The sequence below is a fragment of the Canis lupus genome, chromosome 4, assembly GCF_003254725.2.
Source record: "Canis lupus dingo isolate Sandy chromosome 4, ASM325472v2, whole genome shotgun sequence".
Lineage (NCBI taxonomy): Eukaryota > Metazoa > Chordata > Mammalia > Carnivora > Canidae > Canis > Canis lupus.
Genome location: NC_064246.1, coordinates 49,651,585 through 49,667,248, shown reverse-complemented (window position 1 = coordinate 49,667,248; position 15,664 = coordinate 49,651,585). Strand labels below are relative to the sequence as shown.

The 15,664-nt window shown below is 34.3% G+C and overlaps 1 protein-coding gene across 1 annotated transcript in view; it reads left to right on the top strand.

Annotated features, from left to right (window-relative positions):
* Window positions 1–2,480: 2,480 nt before the first annotated feature.
* The window catches only part of GABRA6 (gamma-aminobutyric acid type A receptor subunit alpha6), a 33,274-nt gene continuing 20,090 nt past the window's right edge, over window positions 2,481–15,664 (top strand). The window contains exons 1-2 of the mRNA XM_049109171.1: window positions 2,481–2,589; window positions 4,696–4,784. Coding sequence (XP_048965128.1) covers window positions 4,783–4,784 — 2 coding nt within the window. The 5' untranslated portion in view covers window positions 2,481–2,589; window positions 4,696–4,782. The remainder of the gene's footprint in view (window positions 2,590–4,695; window positions 4,785–15,664) is intronic.

Below are 15,664 nucleotides of genomic sequence, written 5' to 3'. Positions count from 1 at the left end.
ACCAAGTCCTCCAAAGATGATAATTGTCCCTAAATTTATCTTCAAATTTTATGCAATATCTATCAAAATCCTTGCTATGTTGTGTAAGTTGACAAGGTAATTATAAAATTCATGTGGATATGCAAGGGACACAGAATAGCTAAAACAAAGTTTAAAAAAAAGAACAATGTTGTAAAACTCTTCCCAATTTCATATCAAGACAGTGTGCTACTAGTTTAAGGCTAGTCATACAAATCAATAGAATAAAATTAAGAGTCTATGAATAAGATGTTGCATTTATGGTCAGTTAATTTTGAAAGAGGTTCTAAGATCATTTAATGGAAAAACACTGTCTTCTCAACAAATGGTCCCGAGACAACTGGATATCCACATGCAAAGGATATCTATCTCACACAATCTATAAAAAGTAACTCAAAATTGAATATAGACATACATAATGAAATGAAATCTAGGAAAGTCTTAGGAGAAAGCATCAGAATAAATTTTCACTTCCTTGGATTAAGCAATTTGCTTTTTTGGCTATGACACCAAAAGCATAAATAACAACAACAACAAAAAAAGTAAATTGGATTTCATCAAAATTAAAAAAAAAATTGTGCCTCAATAGACACCTCTAAGAAAGCGAAAAAGCAACCCATGGAATGAGAAATATGTTTCAAAATTATGTTCAGATAAGGGAATTGTATCCAAAATAAATAAAGAACTCTTAACCTCAACAATAAAAAGACAAGCAAAAATTAGTGGAAAGATCTGAATAAACATTTTCCAAAGAAGGTACATAAATGGCTAATAAGCATATGACAAGATGCTCAAAATCATTAATCATTACTTAAATGAGGATCAAAACCAAAGTAAACTGACACTTAATACCCAAAGGGATGGCTGACATAAAACAGACAGAAAATAAAAAGTATTGGAAAGGATGTTGGAAAATTGGAACCCACATATACTTCTGGTGACAGGGGTTATAAAATGGTAAAGATACTGAGGAAATGAGTTTAGCAGTTCCTTAATATGTTAAACATTGACCTGCTGTACAATCCAGCAATTTCATTTCTGGGTATGTACACAAGGGAATTGAAAATGCACATCCACACAAAAACTTCTATAAAAATATTCATCGCACTACTTATAATAGACCAAATCCCTCCCAGAAATAATCCAAATGTACACTTATTGATGAATGAATAAACAAAATGAGGTATACACATTAAATGGAATATTATTCAGAAATAAAATGAATGAAGTTCTGGTATAAAGTTTGAATAATTAACTAAATGAGAGAAAAGGCTATTCTATGCAGAAAAATTACAAATAATTTATGTAGATACTCTGTCTTCAAGCACATGGATCATAATGATTTATATTTTAAATGTCATCTGAACATAGTGACTACCTTCCAAAAAGTACAGCATGGAAAGACAGGGAAAAGAATAACTTTACAGTAGAAGAATATGACAAACCCTATTTCAGTCACATTTTCAAAGTTGACATCAACAATAATGAATCCTGTTGATAGTAAGTACCTTTGATGTGAGATGAAAATGGCACTTTATTTTTAGAGTCTTACTCCTGCAAGCCTATATCACCAATCTAATAATAATAAAACATTAGACATATTCCTAGTAGAGATATTCTGCAAAATATTTGAAAAGTACTCTTCAAAATGGTATAAGGAATTGAGAACAAGGAAATTCTGAGCAACAGTAACAGCCAAGAGGAGCCTCAAAAATCATGGTGACTAAGTGTAATGTGATATACTGGATGGGACTATGAAGCAGAAAAATGTCATTAGGTATAAACTAGGGAAATAAAGTATAGATTTTAGTTAATAATTATATAACAGCATTGGTTCATTAATTTCAACAAATGTATCATACTAATGTAAGATGCTAATAATAAGGGAAGCTGGTTGCAGGGTATATTAGATCATGCTTTATTATATACTTTCAGAATTTTTTCTGTAAATCTAAAACTATTCCAAATATAAAGAAGAATTAAGTACTTTTGATAAATGCTACAACATGGATGAACCTTGAAAGCATTATACTAAGTGAATGAAACCAGTTCAGCTGGCCATATTTTATATGGTTCCATCTCTATGATCTGATCAGAATAGGCAAATTCCTACAAGTAAAAGTAGACTAGTAGTTACCAGGCACTTAAGAGAGGGGAAAATAGGATTGAATGCTAATGAGTATAGAGTTTATTTTTGGTGTGAAAAGTCTTCTGGAATGAGATACTGGTGGTGATTACACAACCTTGTGACACACTAAAAACTATTGAACTGTATTATTTTAAGGGTGAATTTTATACTATGTGAATTGAATTATATATATTAAGCCTGTTATTGAAAAAATATGGAGGTCTAAGATTAAAATAAGACTGAAAATGAACTGATCAGAAAAATTTTAATCTGTTCTCATTGACCCAGTCTTTAAAGAATCTCTGACATGGAGGACTTTCAATGGACACACATCTAAAAAATCACTTTCTTTTATTCATTTACAACCCATTGAGTTAAAATATCCCTGTTACAGGAACAAAGATCATTTCCCAGACACAATTACAGTCTTCGGTAAAGATAAGGTAAGATGGGAAAGGTATAAAAAGACCACATTGCCCCATTTCTCCATCTGATATAATAACCATTATTATAACCTCATTTTGGAGGCATAGCTATTTATCTATTCTATTCATGAGTTATTTACAATAAGAAATCTATTCATGAGTTATTTACAATATTAAGGAAGGAGAAAAGATTTCCCAGTACAAAGAATTGAAGTGAAATTTCTTAATGTTTTTCATTACACTCCCTCCCCTATTGCATGAGAGTTTTGTATTCCCCAATAGTAAATTAAACATCTGCATAAATTCAAGAAAAACAGAAGCACTAAAGTAGTAAAAATAATTGAAATAATTTCATATACCTTTTAAAAGTCACAAGAGCTGTCAGGATTAAAAATAATAATTATTGGTGGTACTCTTATTTCTTAAGTTATAAAATTTAAAATCTATACACATAAAAATGAATTTAACTCAATAATGCTTTAAGGATGTCCTTAGGCAGATTTTATTAGAAGAGAAGTGGAAGAATTGGAAAATGATTATGACATTGAAATTTATATAATCTCCTTGAATTTTTTTTTTCAGTCCTAGAGGGCATCATGTGTTCAATAAAATCTCCTGAATCTTTACTAACCAAATACTTCCTGTAGAGTTATTTGAGTACAGAGAGAAGATGGGCCTCACTGGCTCAGACAAAGCCTTAGAATAGGCATTAGAGAATATGAGGGCTCAGATTGATGGAAAATAAGTCAAATAAATGATGTATGCACAGAGAACCATTGTAATTTTGGACACTATGGATTTTGCATGTTTATAATGATGGTTAAAAATTTCCTTCCAACAGTAAACAGCAATCTGAGATGTTTGGTGTTCAGAGCAGAGGTGTTTTCCTGCTCTGAACAAACATGCTATTAGATAAGTTAGATAAGATGCCTACCAATTGGTATTACTGGTGAGAAACAAGACAATCAAGCTTCTAGTTCCAATAGGATAGGATAGAGTAGGGAGGAGATACTAATAAGAGGTGTATAGGTTGAGGGAATCAGACAGATCAAAAGATTGGAGATCTCTGAGAATAAGGAGAAGAAGCAATGAGAGTGAGATGATGAGAAATTTGGACTGATGAGGCTGGTGTTTAGAGAGTAAATATTGTTATATATTTCTGAGGTAGGGCTTTTCAAGGTCCTGAAGGTTTTGAGATGTGTTGCTGAAAATAGATGGCTGAAGGAAACTCAATGAGAACATTGTTGAAGTAAAATAGATCCAGGATGAGCCAGTTACATGAACAGCAAAATATCCCATCATTATGATAGAAGTTTTGGTCCAGGTGGAAATTGTGCATGTTTCTAAGTGAATAAGGCCAAGTGACTCAAAGGAGAGTAACTGACTTTATATTTCTTGTCATTTTTCTATGTAACTGATATTTGACCTTCTCCACATGATTCCCTCACTGTGGCAGCCAGTCATACTGTTTGTCTAATATTTCTAACTGTCTTCCCTATAGGCCCATGATAGAATTGTACATCCTGGCTCTCTTGAAAACCAAGATAGTAGACTGCAGATGCAAAGTTTTGTTATTTATAATAATGTTAATAATGCTAAGAGCAGGTATTACTCATTGAATGCTTGCTGATGAGGCCTGCATTGTACCAAGCAATTTAAATGTATTATTTCACTTAAACCTTACCACAATCCTAGGTATTATTACCTCTTACACAGATGAGAGAAAATGAATGCACAGAGTATGTACAACTTGAAAGTAGTGGAGCAATTTTAAACCCAGGCATTCTAAAAATGAAAGATATTAGGAATAAAAAGAGGTGTAAAAGTCAATTTATATATCAACTTGAGTAGGTCATGGGATGTTTAGATATTTAGTTAAACATTGCCTTTGGGTATGTCTATGAAGGTGTTTCTATATGAGATCAGCATTTGCATCAGTAGATTGGGTAAAGCATATTGCTCTCCCCAATATGGATAGCATCATCTGATTTATTAAGGATATGAATAGAACAAAATGGCAGAATAATGAAGAATTCTTTCTCTGTCTGACTGTCTTTGAGCTGAGAATTAGTTTTTTCTTGCATTTGTTCTGAAACTTATACCATTGGCTCTCTTGGTTCTCAGGTCTTTGAACTCAGACCAGAACTTACCAGCTCTCCTGATTCTCCAGCTTTTGACTAAAAACTGTTGGACTACTCAGCCTTGACAACCATGTGAGCAAATTCACTATAATAAATTTCTTTATATGTTGTTGGTTCTATTTCTCTAGAGGATGCTTATTAATCAAATAAGTAATGAAATATAGATAGGTCTTTTTGCCCCAGTATAGAACTTTCTCTTTTCCTATTCTCCAACTCCCTCCTTTCCACCTTCATGCAAATTCTAGGAGCATCATCATTTCTTCTACTGAGTTTCTGATCTATCAATGGATACTCAGTGGGTACCAAGTAAGACAGTAAATTAATAAGAATGCTTGAGATGTGATTTGTTTCCAGCCTAATGTAACATTGCCTATAGCTTTCTGGGAAGTTTTCAGAGTACACAGGAGTGTCATATGGCTGATTTATCTACATACTTACCTAGAAACAAGTATCCACACTAAATAAAATAAGCATGTTTCAGGTAATGTGATATTGTAACACCCAATGTGATGTCCTTAATAAATAACCCCCAAATGAAGAACATTAGAAATAGGTATACATTATATCTACCTTTCTATTGTAGAAAACATAAAAATAAAATGCTGATAAAATATCTAGCTTTCTTAATAATATCCATATTCTCTTATATTCTAATCACTCACATATTGGCACTCACTAGAATGCTTGAGGAACATGATTTGCAACCAAGTACACATTTGTACAGCCCATTACTCTATTTTCGATTAAATACTTAAATTATGTCCTATTATTATGCTATTTCCTTGATATAAGCAAAAAATAAAAGTAAGATTTAAACAAAATATAGCAAAGCTTAAAGGCAAAATGAATGTTTTTTAAAAGTTGTTTCCTAGGGGGATCCCTAGGTGGCTCAGAGGTTTGGCGTCTGCCTTTGGCCCAGGGCATGATCCTGGAGTCCTAGGATGAGTCCCACATCGGGCTTCCTGCATGGAGCCTGCTTCTCCTCTATCTGTGTCTCTGCCTCTCTCTATATATATCTGTGTCTCTCATGAATAAATAAATAAAATATTTAAAAATAAATAAAAGTTGTTTCCTAGTCTTGTGGATCAGAAATAGAAGTAAAACAAAAACAACCAAAGTTAGTTTAACGTTTATTTTACATTTACTAGGACTCTGTACTCAGTAATGTGTTTATGGAGTTTCTGATCCTGCACACATTATACAGGAATGAATTGCCTGTTACTGGGTTTCACTTCTAGAATAGATATATTAGCAGCTAAAATGAAGGCACCACTCTTGAGCAATAAAGTACTATAGTCTAAAGTGAGACCATCTTTCATCATTTACAAATCTTAAGGGATTTTTGTTTCTAAGACCTTCAAATGCAACTGATTGATGTGATATGACAAATTACAAGTAATGTTTAATGGGTTGTTTTGGACACTTTGGGATTGCATTTTTCTTTCACCATATTCATGCTCCTCCTTGACAATGTTTTCTGATATTCAGATTCTGCTACCCAGCACACTGTGAGTGTTGGAGGTACATAATTAAATTTTTCTCAATAATTTTTTTGCATAAAAAGCTAATATGGAGTCCCACAAACATCCCTCAGATGTGCAAATACATGAGCACTCCAGAAGTATAACTAAATAGCAACCTGGAATTGCTAACACACCATGGTTCTTATCTGGTTATGTAGATCTCCCTGCACATATGGTATTGGAATATTAAGCAAGCCCAATCCAACAGCAGGGACTATAGAAAAGAATATAAAAATCCTTCATTCCACTTGCAATTTTTCAATCTACATTATTCTTATATGAAGTGTTACTACATAAGTTCTTTTTTCTATCCATTGTAAAATTATACTTATTAAAATGTCATCTTTTTATAGAATATATGCATGTGTATATTCATATTCACACATATATTTTACATATATTTATATATATAAATAATTGAGAAGGGAAGCAATAAACTGAAGCTCATTTATTCATATGTTCACTCAATATTTATTAAATACCTGTTATGTGTCAAACATTGTACTAGTTGCTATAGGAGTAACTCTTTTTTTATTTTTATTTTTTTATTTTTTATTTTATTTTATTTTTAGGAGTAACTCTTTATTTTTATTTATTTATTTTTTTGAGGAAGGAGTAACTCTTTAAATACAGTTTACATTCTTAGTGGGAGAATGGCGATCCTTTTCAAAAAAATTATATAAACCAAATTTAACTATTATTATGATAAGTGCACAATAGAAGTGCTATGTGCTGCAAGAATATAACTGAAAAATCAAAAATTTGGGGGAGGAAATTGGAAAAAGGTAGATTTAGTGGTGAAATTGGTATTTTTTTTTTAATTTTTATTTATTTATGATAGTCACAGAGAGAGAGAGAGGGGCAGAGACACAGGTAGAGGGAGAAGCAGGCTCCATGCACCGGGAGCCCGACGTGGGATTCGATCCCGGGTCTCCAGGATCGCGCCCTGGGCCAAAGGCAGGCGCCAAACCACTGCGCCACCCAGGGATCCCTGAAATTGGTATTTTAAGTTGCAACCTTGAGTATGAGTTGCAAGGTAAAAGGATTAACAAGTAATATTCATCATAATAGATCCATTCTTTGGATTATAAATGCAGAAATCTCTGAGGGATATGACTCAGCAGAAAAGACTAGAAAATGAATGAAATTAGGCATCAAGTCTGTGAATGATTAGTTATCCCCCCACAATCACTGCATATGAAATACCATTTTGCAGCTAAAGATTGAGACCAAAAATGGTTTTTTGAGAAGAAAACTAGTTCTTTGCTCTATTTCTCTGTTCCAGCTCCTATTTTCTCCATAAATCCTTTTCTCATCTTGACCCTCCACAGAGTCCTAAAGAAGGATTATAAGACAGTAAAAGAAACAATATTTGAACAAAAGGCAAAAAATAAACAGGAGACCATAATATTATACATTTGTTTTAGACAAATGTATGTCCACTTAGAGATACATAAACATATGAATAAATAAGCTTCAGTTTATTGCTTCCCTTCTCAATTATTTATATATATAAATATATAAAATATATGTGTGTATATGAATATACACATGCATATATTCCATTATGTGTTCACTTAGAGACACGTAAATCTCTGTTGACAATTCTGGTATGTGAAAAATGAAACAAACCTCTTCCCTCCTGATGCTACCACAATAAGATTTTATTCATTCAGTGCCAAGATGTGGGTTGAGGATAGGATATCTATTCTCAAACATCAGCTCACAGAGTTGACAGTGAAAGCCCATTGTCTCTGATTGCATGGCCCTATGAGATCTAGTGGTTCTTCATGGCTTCTGAGTTATTCCCGGGAGACAAACATCTGCTTGTAGTCCCATTTGCCTGATCTCCGATGCCACCATTTCTACCCTGATTCCTTGCCTTTCAGAGGTATTGTAGCTGGGAAGCATGGCATAGCAATCCTATTTTTCCCAGATGCACATGTCCATGTTTCTCTACTCCCCAAGACTGAGGGAATCTACTTGTAATCTGAATGAAAGCTTTCTTTTTTAATGCTTTTCTAAACCACCTTGTGTATGGCTACTGCTATAGGGCTTTCTGGACCCAAAATTTAGGAACTAAAGTGTATTCAATGCTTTCTTTCCTGTGACAAACTCTTCTGAAGCAAAAAAAAAAAAAAAAAAAAAAAAAGGACAAACCTTGCCAACTGCTTAAAGGAGGGAAATAAAGGTCAACATAAAGGGAAGAAATAAAACAGAAATTAAGATTTCAAAATATTTTCCAAGCAAATATGGAATAAGAGTAGTCTACAAAAGACATTTAATTGAAAAACAGATAATCCATTGATACATGGAATAAAGTTGAGCCTTCAAGTCTCCCTAATCTAAATACCCACTGACTTCTGCTCTTCTGAATATCCCTGTTTGCAACAGTCATTGCATGTTTGTTAAGTTTTCTCTTGAGACAAATCCTGTGTATTGCTTTTCTTGTTTCCTCCTTAAAAACCACTTCAGTATTTGGCATATAACTACCACTGACTATTTGCCAGGCAAATTACTGACTACAAAAAAGGAGTATTTTAACCATAGCATTTCAAATACATGAAAATCAAAAGAAATATTGGCATAGTGGTTAAAAAGAGAAACCAAAAGGTGGGTGGGTAATGAGCTTCATGATGATAGTACCCAGCTTTTTTCTTTGAATCTCTGGAATCACTTGTAAAGCCTAGTACATACTAAATCTAAATGCTTGTTGAAATTTTGAAAAAACAAAACTGCACAGTGAGTATATTTCCATAATAGATTCTTTCAAAATAATCTTTAGTGATATTTTAAAAATTGCATATATGGTTTAATTCCTTGTCATGGCATATCCACAGATCTTCTCAAGAATAGTAAGCTGCCACTGAGAAATATAAGATATAAAAACATATAAAGAGGGATGCCCTGGTGGCTCAGTCAGTTAAGTGTCTGCCTTCGGCTCAGGTAATGATCCCAGGGTCCTGGGATCAAGCCCCACATTGGGCTCCTTGCTCAGTGAAGAGCCTGCTTCTCCCACTCCTTCTGCTTGTGCATGTGCACACGCACCCTCTCTTGTCAAATAATTTAATAAAAGAAGGTTGTGCAAGAGGCCAGAAAATGACAGGTTGCCAATGAAATCTGCAATGAGTCACAGGCTTAATTCCCTGAATGGTAGAGTATGAGATAGTGGATAGCATGTAGGCAGTTTCTTAGGGAGTGTTTTTGGGATTACCACCTGTGGAAAGGAAAGGATTGGACTAGAAAATTTGCAATCTCAACCAGGACCCTGCACAAGCCCATGGGAGTTCTGAAACTGAGATGGCCCAATACTTTAATCTCAAGTGCTGGGGTGGGGGCCTAAATATTTGTATCTATTGAAGGTTGCCTACTTCTATAAAGATTCACGCTTAGTACAAGACTCTTCAGCTGAGGAAATTTGGAAAAAGGCTCACAGCACTCCCAGCAGGTAAAGAAATAAGTCCTTCATTATTAAAAGGAGATTTACCTAGAGGAAACATACCATAAAGTCCATTACACATAGTATTTAAGGAAAATAGTGAAAAACAATGGCGTGCATCTAAGCAAATAAGTCAATAGAACATAACTGAGAGCCCAAATATATCTCCTAGCAAAAAATGGAAAATTGTATTGTAAAGAGGATATTACAAATCTGTGAAGAAAGTATAGACTCTTTCACATTTGCTATTAGAACAATTACACTATAATTGGAACAAGAAAACAAATCCTTAGTAATTCCCAATCACAAAACCATATTCCAGATAATTAAAGATCAAATGGAAAAACAAAGTTGGAGAACTGATTTTATCCAACTTCAAAACTTACTATTAATCTATAGTAATCAAGACTGTGTGGCATTAGTGAAAGAATATACAGATTAGTGGATGAGGATATAGAGCTTGGAATAGACTCCCATAAATATAATCCACTGATATTTGAGAAAAGAGCAAAAGCAATACAGTGGAGCAAATACAGTCTTGTCAACAAATGGTGGTAGGACAACTAGACATCCACATGTAAGAAAATTAATCTAGTCCAAGACCTTACAGCACTCGCAAAAAATTAATTCAAAATGGATGTTATACACAAAACTAGAAGATAGGAGAAAACCTGCATGACCTTGAGTATGGTGATAACTTCTTAGATACAATCCATAAAATAAATAGTTGATAAGCTGTATTTCATTAAAATTAAAAATTCTGCCCCACAAAGACATTGTTCAGAGAAGAAGAAAAGCCACAGACAGGGAGAAAATACTTGCCAGACATGTCTGACAAGAAAATTATGCAAAATTTATAAAAACTTTTTAAAATTCAAAAATAAGAAACAAACAACTTGATTAACAAGTGGGCAAAAGACCTTAATGGACACCTCATCAGATATGATAAGTATTACACAGATGGAAAATAAGCATCTGAAAAGATGCTCCACATAATATGTCCTTAGGGAAATAAAATGAAAACAACAATGTGATACCACTTATAAGAATGGCCGAAATCCAGAACACTGACAACATCAAATGTTAGTGAGAATGTGGAGCAGCAGAAACTCTCATTCACTGCTGGTAGGAATCGAAAATAGTACAGCCACTTTGGAAAATAGTTTGGTGATTTCCTCCCAAATGTAATGCTGCCACAAAAACCTGCACACAGGTGTTGCTAGCAGCTTTATTTACATTTCCCCAAATCTGGAAACAAGAAGATGTCCTTCAGTAGGTGAATGGATAAATGCACTGTAGTATATCCAAACAATGGACTATTATTCAAAGCTAAAAACAAGGTGTCAAGTCATAAAAAGGTGTGGAGGACACTTACATGCATATCTCTCTAAGTGAAAGAAGCCAATCTGAAAGTCTAGATACTATATAATTCCACCTATAGGATATTCTAGAAGAGGCAAAATTATGTGGACCTTAAAAATATCAGTGTATTCCAGGAGTTAGGCTGAGGGAAAGTTGCATAGGTGGACACAGAGGATTTTTAGGACTGTGAAAATACTCTACAAGATACTAAATGATGGATAAATGTCATTCTACATTTGTCAGAACCCAAAGAATATACAACACCAAGAGTGAACTAAAATGTAAACTCTGGACTTTGGATGATAATGATGTGCCAGTATAGCTTTATCAGCTGTAACAAACGTACCATTCTGATGGGAGATATTAATAATGAGGAAGACTATGAATGTGTGGGAGTAGGGGATATAGGAAATTTCAGTGCTTTCCTCTTAATTTTGCTGTGAACCTAAAGAAAAAAAGGGTATTTTTTTATCACATAAATAAAACAGTATTTCCTTCTTACCTTAAAAACAAGAATATGATCTTTAGCTACCCTAGTTTCAAAGTATAAATTGACAGCAGTTCCAAAGTAATTACCTCTTTTTTGTAAAAATACATTATCTCCAGTTCTGTGTCTGATTCTGCTGAATCTTCTGGTTCCAACTATCCTCTTGTGGTTAATGTCTTCTTCGTTTGAATTTGATATTACTTTATTTAATCCTAGATTTTAGTTCAAACACTATACCAGATAATCAATAGGTAATGTGATATAATTGATCCAAATGAATGAGTAGTCCCAAAAAATTACCAATTACTGTTTCACTTCCTAGAGCTTATTTATATTATTTTTCTCCAGAAGTTTTGAGGAGCCTTTCAGAAAAAAAACAAACACAAAGTATAGAATAGTAATAGGAAAACAAGTACAAAAATAAAAGAAGATTAACACAAACAAAAGCCCGCTATAATTCAGTTCTGACTTTGAGTATCCAGGCAGCAAGATCAAAAGGAGAAACATGGTCAGTTATATAGTTTGTGGAAAGAAGAATATTATTTTAGTTTCTCATCAAGACAAAGATTTTCCTATTATTTAATTTTATGAAAAATTTTCCAGGTAGGACTTAATATAATGGGTACTAATTAAAGTACCAGGTGTAACGTCTTTTGATTCTTTCCTGTAGGAAACTTAAATACTATCAGTTTATAACTTCAAAATGCAGTTCAGGAACCCAGGTCTTATTCTGATAGGAGCTAAACTAATGTGCTTCAACCATTTAGGACTTTGATGGTCTAAGTGCTTTAATTGAATGTCAGGTCTCCTGTTCTATTAGCCTATGGATAGTGGCTCTATTGTCTATATTAGATGACAATGGAGTTCAGCAGAATATCTTTAAATTATTGAGAAATATATTAAGAAAGATATTAAGAAAGGATGTTGCAAAATTTTCATAAGCCTCTCACGAGACTTCTACATGTATTTGTGCAGATTATGCCTGGCCCAAAAGCTGAGTGTGCCAGTGGCAACAGAATTGTAGCCTATACTCTACTCCCTAAACCATACCAGAGTAAGGGGTTTCTTGCTGTAATTAATCTACCTAGAGGCAATTCCCTGCCTGTGACAGACGGCACATTTAACTTCCATTCCTAATCCACATCTTTATTGGCTGCTTATGTTATAAAGGATGAAAAAACTAAAAAAGAAAATCCCTGCTATTGTAATCAGGAGTGTCCTAGCAAGTATTGAAAGATTTTTGTAGGATTCATCTGAACATTTATCTGTGTTTATTCATTTCTTAAATCAGAAAACAAAGATATCTTGGAAGTTTCTCCACTTCCTCTGTAGCTAGACTAGGCCTGGTGACTCTATTCCTTATTTCTTCTGTTAACTGCAGATATGATGACAAACTGAGGTAGCCATATGGCAACCATGAAATGCAGCCTAGTCCACTCTGGCATTACTTAGCTACCAAAGCCAGGTACTGCCTACCTCCACCCTTTTCCCTACTTTTGTTTACACAACTGCAAGTTGGATTTTCTGTGTTACATCTAACATATTCCTTACTGATATAGTGCCATAATAACAAAACAAGCAGCAACAACAATATGCTCACAGCAAGTTCACAGAGCTATATAGATCTTTTAATTCTGACATATCAGATACTCTACTTCTAGTATTCTCTCACCAAAGCTTGTTAAAAGTCTATTTTAAAATAATTTGTTTCTTTGATGGTCTGGGTTTATTAGAGAGCATTTATCAGCATTATGTGTGTGTGTGTGTGTGTGTGTACAATGTCATTCAGCCACTGCTGAATCATTAGCTCCAAACTGTGCATCAAATACCTCTTAGCTTCTTCTCAGAAGAGTCTCCCCACCCCTTCATTTTTTCCTCTCAGATTAAATCACTCATATAAATGGCAATCCTCTTGTATTTTATTCTAAGAAGAAACATAAAGTCACTTAATATAACAACATGGAGGACAAAATTATTCTCATTAACTTCTCTAAACTTACTGTGGCACTTTCAAATGTTTATTTTTATCACTTGCTCTGAGAATATCCCTTTACAAGGTTGTAGGTTTGAAATTTACATTTTATCCAAGTCCAACAGAATCCATGTTAATAGACTTCCATTCTGCTTGCTCTTCTATAGCATTTTCCTAGAGCTCATCACTGGGCTTGAACCCAAAATTCTGTCCTCCTTTTCCTATACTCCAAGCACCTGATAAATAGGCAAACAGATTCTGGGGCCTGGGTAGCACTGCCAGAAGACAATGCTCAGTAGTCCCCTAGTGGCCTGAGAGAGTTCATGCAGTTTACTAAAATGCTTACTCTACTCCATGGAGGTGTGGGAAATTCATTAAGCAGCAAGATCACTAGGTATTTGCCAATTAGTACCCTCCTTTCCAGAAGGCCCAGGAAATACACTCATGATTCCACTTTGCCTAGGTTTGCTCTCCAGTGGGTCATGCAGTCAGTCCATCCAGGCGATGTACTGTATCATCATCAGCTGCTTCTGAGCTCTAAAAGACCCTTTAGGAGCTAGTGACAGTAACCCAGTTACCTGGAGCAAAAATAAACAAACATAATCTAACATAATCTATAAAAAGGATACAGTGCTTTCAGGGGGAACTCAGGGCAGATATGACACCTAGATTATGAAGGAATCAGGGAGGCCATCAGATATCTGGGCAGCTGCTCTCTCAGATTTTTCGTTGCGGTGATTTGTCTCTGCTTCTTTCTATAAAACTGCTCCATTTCTGGTTCCTCTGTATCCATAGATATTTCTCTGACGTAGCATGAATTTGGCCAAACATGCTTTCCTCTAACACTGGCAGCCTTAGTAAATACACACACACACACACACACACACACACACTTTTTTTTGCTTCATCTCTAAATGCTGGAGAAAAAAATTGGCTTGACCAAGAATGATAACAACAATGATGATTATGGGTGATGATGTTGGAAGTGATGTTTGTTGATGGGTATTTTTTTTCTTGTTTACTATGAGCAATTTCCTGTAATAAAGGCCTTAATGTATTTTTAATTTAATCCTCACCAAGACCCTGTAATTTCATTTTATACATGTTGAAGATGATACCTAGAGATAATAAATAATTTGCCTAAGTTATTTGCATGCTAATAAACCCGTTACCTGATACCAAAGTGGTATAATCAACAGAGACTTGATACAGAATCAAGCAGTACAAGCATGACAAATTAAATACCTGCCCCTATGAAAGGCCAATTCTCAAAGAAAAAGTGCTATTACGAATTCCTTAAACAACTCCATCATAGCCTACTAGCACATGGCCATGGCTTTTCTCAAATCCTCCACTGAGGACCATGAAATCTCTCTATATTGAACTAGGTCTATCTTCCAGTCTTTTTATTCATTATATTCTTAGTCTCCTATTTTCTAGTTTCTCAGAGTTATTTGCTATTTATAAACATATCATGAATTGCCACATGTCTGAGTTCATCATACAGCTTGAAATGGCCTTTTCTAATCTACCAAAAGTTTATTCAACTTCTCAAGCTCATTTCAAATGCTGTGCCTTTCATGAAATAATCACTGGCACCCCTTCCACCACAGTTGCCTTTTTACTCTGTTCCCATAGCACATGGTTAATAATTAACTATATACCTTTAGCACCCAGTATCTTATCAGTTCTATTATGTTGATATTAACATCTAGAATATGAACATTCTAGAGTGAGCATTATTTTGTAAAATGTTTATATCCTCAGCATCAAGGGCTTGTCATCAGGCACTTAATAAATAAACATTAAATTGAAGTGATACTGGTTGAACAGGCATAAGTCATAAATTCATAGACCTGTAATCTTTTGGACGTGACTTTTGGTCCCTCCATATTTGTATTTTAAAATTTGAAATTGATTTTGCCTGACTGTATTTCCATGCCCTATAATGTGTTGAACATTCTATTGGTAACCAAGCCAGAACAATTTAAAGCTGGTGACCAGAGGATTATCCCTTTATTGTCCTTTGTCTCCCAGAGCAATTTTATTCTTATTGCACTGGATTCCCAAACAGTATTGCATGGGAATTTTCTACAGTGCCCACAGAGAGGTCAGGTATCCCTTAACAATATAAAAAATATTGTTGGCCCAGAGAGCTTAAGAGCCCCA